The sequence below is a fragment of the Olea europaea genome, unplaced genomic scaffold, assembly GCF_002742605.1.
Source record: "Olea europaea var. sylvestris unplaced genomic scaffold, O_europaea_v1 scaffold716, whole genome shotgun sequence".
Classification (NCBI taxonomy): Eukaryota; Viridiplantae; Streptophyta; class Magnoliopsida; order Lamiales; family Oleaceae; genus Olea; species Olea europaea.
Genome location: NW_019265559.1, coordinates 428,574 through 447,178, shown reverse-complemented (window position 1 = coordinate 447,178; position 18,605 = coordinate 428,574). Strand labels below are relative to the sequence as shown.

The following is an 18,605-nucleotide window of genomic DNA, read 5'->3' as shown; positions in this document are numbered from 1 at the left end:
TGGAATGAGCAGTATTATCTTTAAAAAACAGGCTAAGTTCATTTTGCATAATATTGTATATATTTTTGGTCTACCTTATGGTTAATTTATAGCTTTCAATGAAATTACTTTCTCTTCAATTTCTCATTTTCAACAACTTAAAACACTTCTTTTTTTAAATACTCGACATATTCCACGCTAATAATAACAAAATCTATACAAAACTCGTGCATCGCACGAGGCGGAGACTAGTTATTAGAAAACATTGATGAAGAAAATTAAGTTAACATTTTATTCACTTCAACGTTTCAATAATGTGATACCATTTATAGCTTAATAAATATATTTATTCAAGAAATACACTAAAAAGAGTTACAAACTATATCCGAAATACCACTTAAATTAATTAAGATTTGCGGCCCTAATCAAGAAAATTAAAAGGTACATCTGCAAATTAGTTGAAATTATAGAGTTTCAAATATAAGAGGAAGACCTTGCATTGGCCTAAGGGACAACATAATAGAGGGAGAATGGCAGTAATTTGGTGAAAGATAAAAGGAAAACCTAGTCAAAATTAGGGTCAACACAATTTTGTACTCCATATTTGTCAAATTCCTACCAACACACATTCTTCCTCCAAATCCAAATGGCAAAAATCCCATTTTGTGATTGCAGCCTCCATACAAATTATCCTCCTTAAATCTTTCTGGTTTGAATTCATTCACGCTTTGTCCCCAAAGATTTTGGTCATGGTGAATTGATACAACATCAATCCACATATTTGTACCGTTGGGAATTACAAGGTTGTCCACTTCAATGTCTTGTCTTGCTTGTCTTTGTATATTGGGAGCTGGAGGGTATAAACGTAAAACTTCATTCAACACCCACCCCATCTGCATCAAACATAAAACAAATAAATTTAAGGCTTATAATCTTAGAATAAATTTGGGCTATGTTTGAAATTTCGTATGCTCAATTAGACTTAGCTCCTATTTGGTTTGGATTAAAATTCAATTAAAATTTCAAGTCAAAGTTAACAAATTAATTTTAATCACACATTTTGTCGATCCACAACTTTTTAATCACAGATTTCAACAACTTTTATTAAAATATACTAAAAATCTGATTTTAATCTCTACCAAACATGAACTTAAAAGTAGATGAAGACACTTATTTTTGCATTTTTAATGTGAAGAAGAAATGTTCGAGGACACTTTTATTAAAATATACTAAAAATTTGATTTTAATCTCTACCAAACATGGACTTAATAGTACATGAAGGCACACTTGTTTTTTGCATTTATAATGTGAAGAAGAAATGTTCGACGACGCTTGCAAGAACTATAAGGAATCCTTAATCAAAATCTTTTAAACACACAATAATATTCACAATCCACGTTTTAAAAGAATTACGAATGATTAAAATTTTATTTTATGTTAATTTTTTTTTTTATCTAAAATTTTAAATTATTAGGGATGTAATGCAAGAGATGCATGTATTTAGCTAAATTATCCTAGTACAAATAATTTAAATTTCATCTCAGAGTGTTTTTTTTTTTTTTTTAAATGTCTCACGAATATATAATTTTCATATATGGGTTATGACAAGACGAGGTCTTATATTCTAGGTATGTGTTTGTTATTCTGTTGAATTACCTAGGTTATGTTTAGTTTAATTAAAAAGTTGATAAAAATCTCAGCTTTAACGTAAACAATTAATTTTAATGGATCACAAATTTATCAACTTCTCAAAAACACATTTCATCAGATTTTAGAATAATCTAAGAAATTTTAATTTTAGCTAAATCATATAGGGACTTATACCCTATTTGTTCACGATTTAAATTCAAATTATAATCTAAATCAAAATCAACAATTAATTTCAACTACTTATTTAATGGGTACCACAACTTTTTAATCACACATTTCATTAACTTTTATCAAAATCTATTAAAAATCTGAATTTAACCCCTACAAAATAAGGGCTTAATCTGCAATCTTAAATGTAAATTATATCATTTAATTTGATATAAAATATGAATTAGATTTACAGATAATAAGTTTTCTGTAGAAAATGTTTTTTGCAAGTTTCTTTATTTTCCCATCATCCGGTTATGTTAAATTTAAAACGTTGAAATAACCCGTTTGGTCTCTATTAATTTTCATTTCATTATATTTCATTTTTCTCTCTCTAATTTTTAATCACATAATCTTCCATAAAATAATATTACACGTAAATCAAAATTTTTTCTTTCTTTTTCAACCACTCATTTTTCAAAAAAATACTATTTCACCCATTGTCATTTCCACAAAATGAGGGCCAAACAAAATGGGGCCGAACGGGAGAAAGTTAACATGCATGCATGATATTTTGGAAGGACAATGTTACCTTCTTTAGTCCAGCAATATTTGCTGCATCAATTTCTCTATTTCCAATCACTTCTCTGATTTCTTCTCTCAGCTGATTTTGCCACTCACGGTGCTGCGCAAGGAGGAGCAAAGTCCATGTCACCGCCAATGCGGTGGTTTCATGGCCGCCGAAGAAAAAAGTTTTGCACTCGTCAACCAGTTCCCTGGTTGTTAAGGCCCGTCTTCCGGGACGGCTGTCCACCATATTATCTGCCAGCAGTAGGCCGAGCAAGTCCTGCTGAGGATGATGCCTTTTGCTGGATTTGCTTCGAGCTGTGATTATGGATAAGAGAAGGGCATCAATTTCCTTACCAAGTTTTCTGGCCTTTAAGGTTTGTTTAGGGCTCATGAAGTTGCTAAAGGGTACCCCTACGAAGCGGTTGGACTTGAAAAGAGTGATTTGCATTTCTCTTAATTTCTCTACCACTTCTCTTCCATTTTCGTAACTTATGCCAAAACTTGTTTTCGAGATGATCTCTCCAGCTGTGCTTGTGATTTCCTTCTCAACGTTGATTTCTGGCTTGCCGGAGTTGATTAGGTCAGTCCAGCGGTCGAGCATACTCGTCACCGACTCAACCATTAAGTTTGTCATACCCTATTTAATCAGAACACAAGTAAAAAAAAGTAAAGAAGTTAGCCACGGATATCAAATTTTTTATTGTCTAAATTCAAGTCTTGTCACTAACTTGTCTAGATGTGTGTCACATGATAAAAAAGGAAATTGAGTATGTTATCAAGAAAGAACATGTTGTAAACAAAATTCATCAAGTAGGATTCAAGAATGTACAAATGTCACTTTTGAATGGTGTGAGTATTACGCATTTAAAGGACTTTTCCATATTGCTAAAATGGGTGGTAAGAAACTCTAAGGTATGGTTAGAAAAGTTTATTTTGGGTAACGGTTTATGTCAATTTAAATGTGTGGTAGAAAATAAAGTTTGATCAATTTATAAATGATTTAGAAATTTGTTAAACAAATGTTCAAAGTATCCTCAATAAAAAGACAAAATTTCTACGTGAAAATATTTATAAGAAGATTATACCTTCAAGTTGGCAGGAGAGAATGCCGGAGTTATAACACGTCTGTGATGAACCCAGTATTCGCCTTCAACCATTAAAAGACCATTGCCAAACATTGGTTCTCTATCATTCTTAAAAACAGTTGGCTTTCCCCAGGCTTTTCCTACTACATGAGCAGTCATTTTCTTTAGAAATTCAGGGTCTGCAATGTATAGAAATGGCTCTGTCCCCAGCCAGTGTATGAATACTTTTCCTAGAAAATGAACAAAAGTATCGAAAATCAGGACATTAGCGTCGGAAAATTCCGACTCCGAAGCTGCAGTATTTTGTAATGAGTTCAGTGTAGTTGAATTTACATTACCAACAAACCGTGCTTACCATGCGATTTCTGCCATCGAGCAAAGTATGGAAATGCAGCAGAGTGGATATCATGGGATATGATGCAGGAAGATGCATATTTCTTCTCATTTTTCATATCATTTAAGTTTCCAAAAGGGAAACTAGGTTTTGGCCCAGAAAAGCCATTGTCCTTGAGCTTTTTATATGCCAAATTAGGCAATATCCACCATGAAAATAATAACCTCCCAATCATAATGGCAGACATGGCCAAAGTAATACATACAAAATATTGAAGTGATAATTCCATCTCTCTCTCTCTCTCTTAAATATTTCTCTTGGGAGCAAAGATCTTGATTTGTCTCTCTTGTGTATCAACAGGAGAGCAGCAAGGGGTATTTATAGGGACAAAAGGAAAAGGAGAATGTCAACGTTGACCAATGAAAATATATAGATTAAAATTTGGTCAAACTCAAAAACGGCTGATTCAACCGACTATACATAGTTGGCACATTTTTCATACCCCACATGCCAAAATCGTGTTTTTGATTGGTTTCTTCTTAATCCTTGTTTAGTTGGAATTAAAATTCATATTTTATTCACATATTTCATCAACCCCATAATTTTTCAATCATACATTCTATCAACGTTTATCAAAATTTATTAAGCCCCTATTTATTTCCCATTTTTTCCCCATTAAAATGAAAAATAGATCATAATCCATCACATTAAACTACCAAATTTGAATTTTTATTTTTTTGTGTGGGGCCCATAACGGCCATATTTTTCATTTTCATTTTCATTTTTACAAAAAAGGGAAACAAATGCCCTCTAAAAGTCTAATTTTAATCCCTATCAAATAATACCTTATTTTGCGTCCTATTTGAGCCCTATTTTTCTCAAAACTCACTTTTAATCACATATTTTTTGATAAAATAATTTTACACGTAAATTTAAAATTTTTATCTATTTTTTTAAACTTTACATTCATTAAAAAACCACTATTCTAAAACACATTGCCCGAAAAAATGAGGCTGGCTTAATTCATTGCCTTGATCAATAGACAACATGTGATACAGGCAATTAATTGTATATTTTGACTGTTGATATGTTTCAACCAAAACTTGAAATGCTCCGGCCACCATTTTTCATGGCTCAACGCTTGGAATTACTATATAAAGTCAAAGAATCAAAAAGGAAATTTGGAAACTTTGCAGAGTAAAAATGTAAAATTCAAAGATCAATATTTCCTTTTTTGAGGAAAAAAAAGTTGCAGTCACAATGGGCAACCCGTATATTTTTACTAAAAAAAATACGAAAAAATAGGGTTAGCATCTTCAACTTTCCATTAGTTGATGCTTAAATTTGATTGATGATTTAGTTTCTTTAAAATCACTACTATTCCATTAATATAAACTAATATCAAAAGACTAAAAAAAACCAAAAACCAAAAAAAAAAGGAAAAAAAAAAAGGAAAGAAAAGAAGAAGAAGAGAAATCTATTAAATAAACAGAAGGAAAATGAAAATAAAAAATCTTTTAATCTCATTTTGATTATTTCTTTCTTTCTTTTAACATTTAGTTCATACTTTAGGCATAGTAATTATTTAGATAAAATTCAATCTAATAGAATTTTCCCAATTTTTTAGTTAAGTGACTGGGTAATACTTAGAATAATATTGTATTGGTGAATGATCAAACATGGCCTATCACCACCGTCCAATAAAATTGAAACGATTAAATTAAGATTAATATGGTATATATCTCCTTAATGATGACAATCACAAATAATGAAATAGTTTTTATATCCAAAATGTTAATTTATTACTTCATTGATTTTTATTTTTCGAGAAGAGATTTTGAAGAAAGTGCATTTTTTTTTTTAAAGAATGTATGATTAATTAATATGAAAAAGTGATGAACCTACGTGCAAAATTATTTTAACAATTATCTTAGTCTCCATTAAGATTGATTTTCAATTACGGATTCCTCCCTTCTTAACCATATTATATTTTTATCTCCTATCTTACCTTAGGTATTTATACTACAATATGAAACTATAGAGTAATATTTACTATCCACGTTTATCCTTTTTTTCCCTCATTTCTTAAGAAAATTTTATTAAATGCTGACATCATTTTTAGTTAAAATAAAAATTATTATACTTATGTAATAATATTTCAATAAAATTGTATTTTCTTTAATCTTTAATTTTCGTATTCATAATAATTATAGAGATGACAATGAGCCGATCTAGCTAGGGCAACCCTCCCAGTTCCTTGCCTCACTTAAAGTTTGGACAAAGTCTAGGTGTATGGGGATTAAATATTCCAATTATAATCTCGTTAATAAACAATTTAACTTCAAAATGTAAAAAAATAGTAATCGATAATTTCAAGAGGGGGCAATAAGAGGCAAGATGAGGTGAGGGTTGGATATTTTGCCATCCTTAATCAATTGTACTATATTAAGCCCCCGTTTGAGTCCCATTATTTCTATTGATGTTAACGAGATTATAATTAGAATATCTAACGAGATTATAATTAGAATATTTAACGAGATTAAGTTGAATTAATATTTCTATTGATGAGATTAAGTTAAAATTAACATTTCTGTTTTTATCTTTGAAGTAATAAGATTAATTTTGACAAATATATTAAATATAATAATTTGTGGAAAATTTAATTTTTTTTTAAATATTTAGCATAATAGAAAATGGTAAAATGAAAAATTTGTGCAAATATGGGAGGTTTTTGTAATTTTCGAAATCATAGCCAGTGTCTGAAATTATCGTAAACATTTGGGGAAGTTTTTGAAATTTGAAGTAATAAAATAACCAATGAAATATATTAGCACCAAAACATTATTAGACACATTATTAGAAATAATTAATGAAGAAAATTAAGTTAGATTTTACTCCCTTCAACGTTTCAATAATGTGCTATATATCAAACATGCTCTCAAATGATTAGTTAATCTTTGAACGTCGAGGGAAAAAAAATACCATTTATAGCTTAATAAATATATTTATTCAAGAAACACACTAAAAAGAGTTACAAACTATATCAGAAATATCACTTAAATTAATTAAAATTATGCAGCCCTAATCAAGAAAATTAAAAGGGCCGGCTGCATATTAGTTGAAATTATAGAGGTTCAAATATCAGAGGAAGACCTTGCATTGGCCTAAGGGACAACATAATAGAGGGAGAATGGCAGTATTTTCTTGATATTTTTATAGACTTGGCACGAAACACTTTAAGGCCTTATGGTCGATTTCAATATTAAATCTTTCGGGATGGACCTTTGTGTCAAATATTTTAAATCCTTCGAAATGGACTGTTAGATCGAATATGTTAAATCTTACGGGATATGAGAATTCTTAAGAAATTCCTTGAACTATTGGAATCGCGACCAGTTTACTCTAAATCTAAGAAAAGTAGGTATGTTATGCCATTTTATGATTATATCATGTTGATAAGAATATCCACGTATTTCTTATTGAGTTTTTTTTTTTTTAATACTCGCTCTTACAATAACTTTTTTTAGATTAGAACGGATCGCGTGGACATGTAGCAGATTGACCGAGTGATGCTTATGGGATCGCAAAGTAAAAGCTTTAAAAAGGATTTTTGCCAATTTCTATTTCAAAAATAAGTTTATGAATAATTATATGTTTAATCCCGTGCATGTTATTTTAGAAGTTTCGACATTTAAGTTATTTAACATGTTAAATTGACAATTTAATTCGTAGTAATTTAAGCTAGATAAAATTCAAATTTTAATTTTGAATTGTTGAATTCACATTATTGATTTATTAATCAAATATCAAAATTTATACATTAGTGTTAAATTTAACTTAAACTATAAAAGAAAGATTTGGTAATACTTCAAATCTTAAAAAATAAAAATAAAAATGTAATTGATTTGGGGGCGTTGCAAATTAAAGTTTGGTCAAACTACATAACGGCTGATTCAACCGACTACAAATAGTTGGCACATTTTTTATACATAAACTCCAACCATATACCCCACGTGCCAAAATCAAGTTTTTGATTGGTTTTTACTTAATCTTGTTTGGTTCAGATTAAAATTCAAATTTTAATCACATATTTCATGAACTCCATAATATTTCAATTATACATTTCATCAATGTTTATCAAAATTTATTAAAAGTCTAATTTTATTCCCTATCAAACAATAACTTATTTTGCATCCTATTTGAACTCTATTTTTCTCAAAACTCACTTTTAATCACATATTTTTCAATAAAATAATTTTACATGTAAATTCAATTTTTTTTAATCTATTTTTTTTAACTTTACATTCTTCAAAAAATCACTATTCTAAAACACATTGGCCGAAAAAATGAGGCTGGCCTAATTCATTGCCTTGATCAATATACAACATATGATACAGGCAATTAATTGTATATTTTGACTATTGATATGTTTCAACCAACATTTGAAATGCTCCGGCCACCATTTTTCATGGCTCAACGCTTGGAATTACCATATAAAGTCAAAGAATAAAAAATGAAATTTGGAAACCTTGCAGAGTAAAAGTGTAAAATTCAAAGATCAATATTTCCTTCTGAGAAAAAAAAAATGCATTCACAATAAGCATCCCATATATTCTTTCTAAAAAAATATATGAAAAATTAGGGTTAGCATCTTCAACCTATCCATTAATTGATGCTTAAATTTGATTCGTGATTTAATATGTGAATTGTGATGAATTCGGGATTTCATGATTCGTGATACACGTTCAATTGGTGTTGGAAATTGGAAATTGATGATAATTTGAAATTAAGTTTAATTTTCACATAGAGTATGTACGATTTTTTCAATCAAAACAAAAGTTCCAACCTAGTATTTATAGTGATACATCTAGTCCCGCCACTGATTCTAATCGAGTACACGAGTTTGTCATTGATAACACAAAGAAATCTCAGACTCAATTCAACGTGGATGATCTAATCTCACTATTGTGGTTGTTGAAATTCGACTGTCATTGATCTAGGGTAGTTATTATATATATATTTGTAGTTATTATTACTCCTGTACACTTTAAGTAAGAAATGTCATATGTTCTATATTAGTTGGTTAGAATATTCAAATCACTGAATTAATTCCCTTTTTTTTTTTCTTTTTTTTTAAGGTACTAAAATTCTACATAACTTCACATTTTTCTATTTTGTATTTCAATTAGTATTTGTTTCTAATTGAGTTTCTCTATTGGACCTTCATCTAGGTTCTTAATTCAGTTTGAAAATAGATTAAATTATGTTGAAATTTGTTAATTTCTCAAATTTTTACATTAACGTAATCCTTATTAGAAACTATTGCGTGTATTTTTAGATTCCTATAAACAACATATTCGTTAGTGCTTAAATAAAAATAAATCACTTTTTACGATGCCTTATAAGTACGGACCACTGTGAAATAAGAACATATATTAAAATAGGTGATAATAATAATAATAATAATAATAATAATAATAATAATAATAATAATAATAATAATAATAATAATAATAACCCCGCTTATTTAACTTCTAATATCGACCTAAGTTGTATTTAATCACATTCTTTTCATTATTATATTGAAGCAATCTCCTCTTGAGGGGACGAGATCAAATTTGAACTCATTATCGAATTCTAGACATGGAGACGGTCCATTTTTTTCTTTAACGGCTAGAGTGAGTTGTCGAAACTTTGAAACTAAAAAGTCAAATGGTTAGAATTTAATACATAATTACTATTGAGATAATAGGCAATGTTGTGTTTCATGCAGTGGTCCATTATTTTTTACAACAATACAAGTATGGTGCCACCTTCTCTTGATCTTCCTTGACTTCAGAAGAATAACAAATGAGAAATGATTTACGACATTGGAGTAAAATCGGGTGGGGTAGAGGGGTTGGGTTATGGGGATGTAGATTAATTTTATTTTATAATATTAATATTAATATTAATATTCAAAAGTTGAATAATTATCTGATTTTTTTAACAAAAACCAATTAAATATGATTTTTGAATTCGAAAGTTAAAAATCACATAATGTGTGGGTGTAATTTCCATTTTTTTCTTTTGAAAAAAAAAAACATTGAAAATTTGGTTGAGCCCATGTGAAATGGCCATTTTTGCCCACATTTTTTTTTTTTTTATAGTCAAAAGTCCTTTATTTCGATTTGATTATTACACAAAAAATGACAGAAAAATTATTATTTCATTTGTTTTTATTTATTTCTTCTTTTATTCAATTATAATTAAGAAATATTCTAATTTAACTTTTAATTCAGCCGACCTAAGAACGAGTAGTATAAAAATTGAGGGAAAAAGTACTTTTCTCTAGGTTTGGGCAAAAAAATCAAAAAATCGACCAAAACAATCATACCTCGGTTTGGTTTGAGATAGTTAATTGGTTTGGTTTATTTTTTAAAGAAAATCATGATAGGTTGATTCAGCCATGGTTTGAAGCCTCAAACCGGTGGTTAATCGAACCAATCCAACCTATTTACCTCTTCTTTTTTTTTTTTTTTTTTAAGAAAAAAAAAGAGGGGGGGGGGAAATGACAAGAAGATATTGTAAAAATCAAAATAGGTGGTGATGATGATGATGATGATGATAATAACAATAATAATAACCCCGCTTATTTTACTTCTAATATCGGCCTAAATTGTATTTAATCACATTCTTTTCATTATTTTATTGAAGCAATCCCCTCTCAAGAGGACGAAATCAAATTTGAACTCATTATCGAATTCTAGACATGGAGACAGTCCATTTTTTTCTTTTACGGCTAGAGTGAGTTGTCGAAGCTTTGAAACTAAAAAGTCAAATAGTTAGAATTTGGTACTTAATTACTATTGAAATAATATGCAATGTTGTGTTTCATGCAGTGGTCCATTATTTTTTACAACAATACAAGTTTTGCTTGAGGGTGTTTAATTTGTGAACTGTTTCGTGTATTTACTATTTAATTTTTGTTGTATATTTATTGAAGAGGAGAGGAGACGAATTTATGAACACCAAATGAAACTTGAGCAATAAAATCAGTATTAATGAAGAAGGCTGGAAACTTGAACCAAGAAACAAATATAACTTCTGAAAAATGGAGAAATGAAACATGTATAGAATAACTTTAAAAAAGAGATTGTTGACCCCTCGGTTAGAGATTGCTTTTGGATTCCCTCAGACAAATAACTTTAACGAATATGACAAGCCTTTGGTGAGTTCATACAAAGTAAAAGTGAAAACTAATGAAAGGAACTGTTTACTAAATCACAATCACAATCTCGATAAGTTTTTTAGACTCCATCAAGTCAGGACAGAGGGGGTTAGGGTTCTCCTATCATAATATAGATGAAATATAAACAAATACAATGAAGGGGGCCCCCAGGGCACATCTCCAAGTGGTAAAAGGGGAGGGTGAAGAAATCCATCTTTGCTTGAGATCGCCGCGTCAAGGGTTCGAATCCTGAAATATGGATTTGGCTCTTGGGTAAGTACAAGTGTACAAGCAGCCTCTCACCCTGTACTCTTGGAGATATAACCTGCGATTTACCTCCCTCATGATGCTTCAGGACAGGGGCGATGGGGGACCCTTAAGGTTGGGGTTCAACCTTTAAATACAATGAAGGGGACATAAATCTGACCTCTAAAAGCATAAAAAATGAAAGCAATAAATGAGGGGTAATAACACCTGTAAAATATTGAGAATGAAACAATAAAGCCTAAAGACCTCTGAAGGAAAGAAGTCCTAAATTGTACAAAAGCGTGAAATCATCGGGGAAAGTTGAGAAGATCATACTCCTGATAGCAGTGTTGGTGCTATCCCTCTCACGTAAGTGAGTTAACAACCTGGTTTCAATCACAATAGATGTGAGAAATAGTGTCATACTTAAAGAAAAGTAGATTTCTGATATATCTAAAACTAGCTTGGATGAACAACGGATCTCCATCATGGGCGATGCAATGCACAGCTAGATACGAGTAAGCCTCTATCCACAAGTCGAAAAGTTCAAGTCGAAAAGCAAGAAGGATCTTATAAAAAACGACTCACAATTCTGCCTCAAGTATAGGGCAGTCACCGTAAGATAAAAAGAAGACACGACTACAGTGTCCAGATTGATCACAAATGATACCCCAGTTGTAAGCAAAATCACCATTGACGCCCCTATCAATGTTGAACTTGTAAAATCTCATCAGTGGAGTATGCTAGAAAAATAAAATATGCGGGAGAGGTGGGATAAGTGAGAGAAATACTAAAATGAGAGATAATATCCAAGTCACCTCACCAATGCCAAGTCGAAAAAAATGGCATGTATAAAGAGATAGATAGTAAGATAGATTTGTCAATAATCCTTTGAGGCTCCCTAATGCTCCATACCATTCTTTATAGTCATACTGAAGAGAGACTTGAAATATGCCTGAGAAATAACCCAATCCTGGTTTGAATTTCGCTGCCTTTGAATATGTGACCAAGCAACACTGACATCGAAAGGTCAGATGGCACCCAATCTATGGCTGAATCACAATGTCAATTAGGAGTAAGTCCGATCACAAACGCTAACAGAAGAAGGAGATCTTTGATGGTAATAGAGCTTCAGATGACTCTATAGATATCTAGATGAGATTGGCTCAAGCAAACAAGCCAATAGCATACTAAGTAGAGAAACTACTATTCGATGCAGCATTCTACATAATACGATCAGTAACATCTTAGAAAAGTGGTATACACTTAATGTTTAGCTATATGAGATGGAAGGACATGTTATGTATCATCAAAGAAATCATAGATCCATACACCGATCAAAGAAAAAATCATAGATCCATACAAATGAGTGATGTCAACGTGGAAACAAAGTCTCAATGATAGTATCCACCATCCAACAATCATGCTAGAGATATATGTAACCATAACCCAACTACCACATAATATGTCTTTCCCTGTAAAGCAATCAAATTCAGCCACCATCAGTTGGGTAAGGTCGAATAAGGAACATATCAAAGGGTGAATGTCCAGGCATTATTTGCCCAACAAAAATTGAGCTGAAAATCACCGTTGAAGTAAAAAGAGCAACCAAAGCTTCAAGGAGAATGTGTCAACAATATTCTGCATCCTTCTAAAGTCTAAGCCACCTTTTATATAGAGAGTCAAAGGTCCTTCTTCTTCCTCCAATGCAAATAGACATCAATAAAGTAATATGGCTTAAGAAAACAGTAGCCTCAATGCCCAGCTCGATATCCTGCTCCAAAACTTCTAAATGATGTTATCATAAAGAAAGATATGTCTAACTGTTAGGTCCAATTAGACATGGGTAAGAAAAACGAAAAACCAGCCAAACCAATCAAATGGAATCAACTCGGGTCGGTTTGGGTCGATTTTGTTGGGTTTTGATACCCAATAACTCCCCGGGTTATGATGTAAAATCGGTTTTAATTTTCAGTCGGCTTGGACCAAATGACTGAATGAAATGTCAATGCCACTATTAGAAAGACCCAACCCCAAATTATATGGACCACTAGAATTGATCTAATTTAATAGTGTCGCTTGTGGCCCGTTTCACCTTTTACTTGGACGGCTTTATGTTGTTACCAATTTTGGAGCCCATTAACTTGAGTGTTGGGCCTTTGGGCCATGATCTTAACCTAAACCTAAACCTAACTTACCATTTTGGACTCTTTACTTGGGCTATATACTTGTCTCTTTGTTGCTTCCTATGAAGAAGGACCGCAGCCTCTGTTATTTCTTTCCATTTTCTCTGTGATTCTATTCGGTTGCTCTTCACCCGTGATACCTTTATGGTCATTTCATGTGTGGAATTAGTATATCTTGGTGAGCTCTTTGTGGGCAACTAAAGCAATCGTGAAGGGAAGAAACCGTTTAGGTCGATTGGGTTTGAGTTTGATAGTGGTGTTGATATTGGTGGTTAAATTGAGCCGGGAAAAACCTTGCATAAGGTGGATTTCATCCCTACAATTGGTATAAGAGCTTGGTGGTGGTGAAAATTTGGCCAAAAAACGACCAAAAACCGGCAGAAATCAGCAGAAAATGGATTACCCAGTTTTTGCACCAAAAAATTCACCTCAAATGCGATTTCCCGTCAATCCAGAAGTCCATTAGTGAAACGGAGACCAGGGTTGAGACGTGCAGGTGGAGACGGTGCTGGGTGTGTGGCGCGTGATCCAGAAGGCGATGCGTGGCAACTCCGACAAAGGCGCGTGGTTCCGATTCTAGGGAAGTTGTCTTCAGGCAGTTTGTTTCTCATATTATTTCTAACATTTTTCGTGTTGAAAGTTTTCTGTTTCAGGTTACACAGAAAAAGTTGGACGATTTTGCCCTTGGTGGATCAATGGTTGAAATTGCCACTTATTTACCGAATTACTTTGGGCCAAAATTGCGACCATAAAGCAGTAAATTAGCATCTCTCGTAATTTACGAATTCAAACAAACTCACTCTAGTAAATTGGCTGAAACCTTATATTATTGCACTAGCAGATCATCGTGTGGGGGTGATCAATAGGATTGGGGGTTGTCATTGCTTGGTAACCATTGCTTGTGCTACAAAATAGGATTACTTGCTCTTAATTTTTGTGATTGAGTACTTATTTTTGGATAAATTAGCGTATTGTGTTTGTGCTAAAATTGCCATGAAATTTCATTTGATTTGATATATCTATTTTGTTGCATCGTAAATTTCGCTGTGTTGTTACTTTTGTTAGAATACCTAGACCTTACCCGTTCGAACGTTCCCTTGATCTAAGACCGCAAGTCTTACAAAATTCTGGGAATCTAGAACGGTGTATATTATGGCTGTAGGATTACTTTGTGTGATCTATTTGCCCATTTGATTGCTTCGTTTTTTCCCAAAAAATGTTTTCGCATTTCGACGTTGGTATTTTCAATGGAAAAGGTGATTTTTCAATCTGGCAACAAAAAATGAAAGGTATTTTGGTCCAACAAAAGGTTTTAAAAGCCATTAAAGGTAATTTTTCAGCTAATTTTTCAAAAGAACAAAAAGACGAAGTCGATGAGCTTGCTTATGCTTCAATCATTTTACACCTGTCTGACTCTGTTTTAAGAAAAGTAGAAAAATTGAAAACACAAAAGATCTTTGGAAAAAGTTGGAAGATCTGTATTTGCTTAAATCCACTCCCATTAAACTTTATCTTCTTAAGCCTTTTTTCAATTTTAAAATGGATTATTCAAAAGATCTTGATGACAATCTGGATGTTTTCAATAAACTTGTCCAAGATATTGTTAACAGTGAAGAAACCGTATCTGAAACATACAAGGCTATTATCCTGCTTGATTTCATGCCTGGGTCATATAAGGAAGTTAAAAATGTCATTAAGTATGGTAGGGATACGTTGACCCCCGAGATTGTCATAGACTCACTTAGGAATAAGGAGATGGAAATTAAGACTGAAACTGAAGATAAGAGGAATGGTGAGTTACACATGATAAGGAGTAGGATGAAGTTTAAACAAATGAATTTGGATAGAGCTCAAAATAGTGGTGATTTGAGTAGTGACTCGAGTGATGAAAGTGGTAAGATGAAGGGCAAGAGACGGGACAAGTTTAGTGGTAAGCGGTGTTATAGTTGTGGTAAAACTGGACACTTTATTAGGGATTGTCCCAAGAAGAAAGATAAACAGAAGGGTTATGTGAGAGATGAAACGAATGTGATTGAGGGGTCGAGCTATGACCCCTAGTGAGGTTTATTGAGAGAGCAAACCTAGTCACTACATATGCATCTGTGTGTGATTCTTTCTGCATGTGTGTGATTGCCTAATTTGTTGCATGATTATATATTGCACTTCAATTTGTTTGATATGTATGTTTGTATAAATTAGAGGTAATGTGATTTCTTGGTGTGATCGTTTGCATGCATAGTGGGTTAGGACGCATTAGTAGTGTGTTATATGTCTTTTGGTAAGGTAGAGTATAGATGCCTAAGGGTACATGATGTTTTGTACCGGAGGATGTAGAGTGTGGCATTAGGATCATGCGTGGAGATGCGATCAAATGTGTAGAATCATTTATCTGAGAAAAGAGACCCTGTACAGGTGGAGTGTGAGAGAGGCACTTCTATCACTTCTGTAAGGTGGAGGCCCATTATCCACGTAGGTTGGGAGAAGTGATGTGGTGATAGAGGATTATCCCGTGAACTTAGGATCTATTGTGATTTGTCAGTTAGACATGAGTTGAGTGATCTATTTAGTGAGCATAGTGGACGATGAGAGGAAATATGTGTTCTCGAGGTGGGAGTAGCATGGAATGAGATAGGATAGGTGTAGTGAGATCTTTCGTGGGGTCATTTATGTATGTGTTGCATATGTGTTTGACTGTGTGCCGATTAACTTGGTGTTAATCGGTGATTCTATGTGAACGTGTTTTTTGGAAAGATTTGTATAGTATCCTATATAATATCTTCACCGCATGATTAGTTGTTCATTGTGATACTTGTTCCTACTTGGGTATTTCTTGACCTTAGCCCCAGTGAGTACATGGAGCAGGTATGGTATGTGTTTTTTGGTTCGAAACACGAGATAAGGCCTGTGAACCCAATTTTATTGGATTACCTTGATTTTACAAGTATAAACTGTGTGTTTTGATTTCTAGCAGGTTATTGGGCATCAATGTGGAGATTGTTGGGTTTTGATACCCAATAACTTCCCGGGCTATGATGTAAAATCGGTTTTAAATTTCAGTCGGCTTGGACCAAATGACTGAATGAAATGTCAACGCCACTATTAGAAAGACCCAACCCTAAATTTTATGGACCACCAGAAGTGACCTAATTTAATAGTGTCGCTCGTGGCTCGTTTCACCTTTTACTTGGACGACTTTATGTTGTTACCCATTTTGGAGCCCATTAACTTGAGTGTTGGGCCGTGACCTTAACCTAAACCTAACTTACCATTTTGGACTCTTTACTTGGGCTATATACTTGTCTCTTTTGCCTCCTATGAAGAAGGATCGCAGCCTCTGTTCTTTCTTCTCGTTTTCTCTGTGATTCTATTCGGCTGCTCTTCACCTGTGATACCTTTGTGGTCATTTCCTGTGTGGAATTAGTACATCTTGGTGAGCTTTTTGTGGGAAACTAAAGCAACGGTGAAGGGAAGAAACCGTTTAGGTCGATTGGGTCTGAGTTCGATAGTGGTGTTGATATTGGTGGTTAAATTGAGCCCGGAAAAACCTTGCATAAGGTGGATTTCATCCCTACAGATTTGACGTAGGTACTTGGTTTGATTTAGTTTTTTTTATCAAAACAATTGGTGGGTCGGTTCAGCCATGGTTTGAAGCCTCAAATCCCTGGTTAACTGAATCGACCTGACCCAGCCCACTTGAATGTTTACAATTTTTTAAGAAAAATAAAAATAAAAAGATAAGCCCTATAGCATAACTATATCTCGATTCCTTCTAATCTATGATGTTGCTAGTAAGTAATAGCACTGAAAATCTCATTTCATAAGCTCATTTCATTATATTTAACTCATTTTCCTACTCAGACAGTCAGGCTACATAATGAATAAAAAAATAAAAAATTTCTTCAATTTTTTGTTGATCTGTATCTATTAATTTGATTTTATTCGTTAGTCAACAATCTTAGTAATATAAAGTTATTTGGTTATTTTAGATCTTATAGTATAAGTGGTCCTAAAATTCGGACAATTTTTAAAAAAAATTCAATTTGAACAAAAAGTCCAAATTGACTAACTGAAGGTTTAAGAGCTAGAGTAGACTGGTTTGGGTTGATATTCGTCCAAACCAATTAATTTGATTTTGATTTTGGCTCGGAGTGTGACTCAAATCAAACCACGCTCAAGCCAAATTGATGAGTTTAAAAGTACTACGAAGTAAATAAAGGATAGGTTTGGGTTGTCAGGTTAATCATGGGTGGGGTTTAAGTGTTGTTTGGTTCAATGGGTGCAACGCCCATCGCTACTGCGAACGAAACAGTGGTGCCACCTTCTCTTGATTTTCCTCGGCTTCAGAAGATTCACAAATGAGAAATGATTTACCACATTGGAGTAAAATCGGGTGGGGTAGAGGAATTGGGTTATAGGGATGTAGATTCATTTTTTTTTTTTGTTAATATTAATATTAATATTCAAAAGTTGAGTTATTATCTGATTTTTTAACCAAAACCTATCAAATATGATTTTTGAATTTGAAAGTTAAAAATCACATAATGTGTGGTTGTAATTTCCTTTTTTTTTTTTTTGGGAAAAAAGTCATTGAAAATTTAGTTAAGCCCGTGTGAAATGGCCATTTTCCCACTTTTTTTTCTAGTCAAAAGTCCTTTATTTCGATTTTATTATTACAAAAAAAAAAAATTGACAGAAAATTACTATTTCATTTGTTTTTATTTAATTCTTCTTTTATTCAATTATAATTAAGAAATATTCTAATTTAACTTTTAATTCAGCCGACCTCAGAACGAGCAGTATAAAAACTGAGGGAAAAAATATTTTTCTCTACGTTTGAGCAAAAATATTGAAAAATCAGCCAACCCAATTGGTTTGGTTTATTTTTTAAACGAAATCATGGTAGATTGGTTCAACCATGGTTTGAAACCCCAAACCGGTGGTTAATCGAATTGACCCAACCCATTTACCTCTTTTGAAAAATAAAAATCAAAAGATAAGTGCCTAATCTAATAACTATATTTAGATTCTCTCCAATTTATGATATTGCTAGTAAGTAATAGACTGAAAATTATCTTTAACGAGCTCATTATGTGATACTTGGTCTTTTTTTCTACTCAAGTAGTTAAGCTACATAATACATAGAAAAAAATTCTTAAGTTTTCGTTAATCTGCTTTGTTAACCTGATTTTATTTGTTAA

At 32.4% G+C, this 18,605-nt stretch overlaps 1 protein-coding gene across 1 annotated transcript; it reads right to left on the bottom strand.

Moving 5' to 3' along the window:
• Positions 1-443: 443 nt before the first annotated feature.
• Positions 444-16,811, bottom strand: LOC111390796 (cytochrome P450 714C2-like). The gene is made up of 6 exons (XM_023015905.1): positions 16,674-16,811; positions 10,787-10,851; positions 3,787-3,989; positions 3,432-3,661; positions 2,369-2,983; positions 444-872 (listed from the first exon to the last, which is right to left on the bottom strand). The coding sequence occupies exons 1-6, from the start codon at positions 16,809-16,811 to the stop codon at positions 444-446; spliced, it is 1,680 nt and encodes a 559-aa protein (XP_022871673.1).
• Positions 16,812-18,605: the final 1,794 nt, after the last annotated feature.

Excerpts from the sequence above, each read along its gene's own strand:
- LOC111390796 (XM_023015905.1), bottom strand. The coding sequence starts at position 16,811 with ATGACCACAAAGGTATCACAGGTGAAGAGCAGCCGAATAGAATCACAG. Across the intron at positions 3,990-10,786 it reads ATACTGATTTTATTGCTCAA|GTTATTATTTTCATGGTGGA; the intron begins GTTTCATTTGGT and ends TATGATTGGGAG. Across the intron at positions 873-2,368 it reads ATATTGCTGGACTAAAGAAG|ATGGGGTGGGTGTTGAATGA; the intron begins GTAACATTGTCC and ends TGTTTGATGCAG.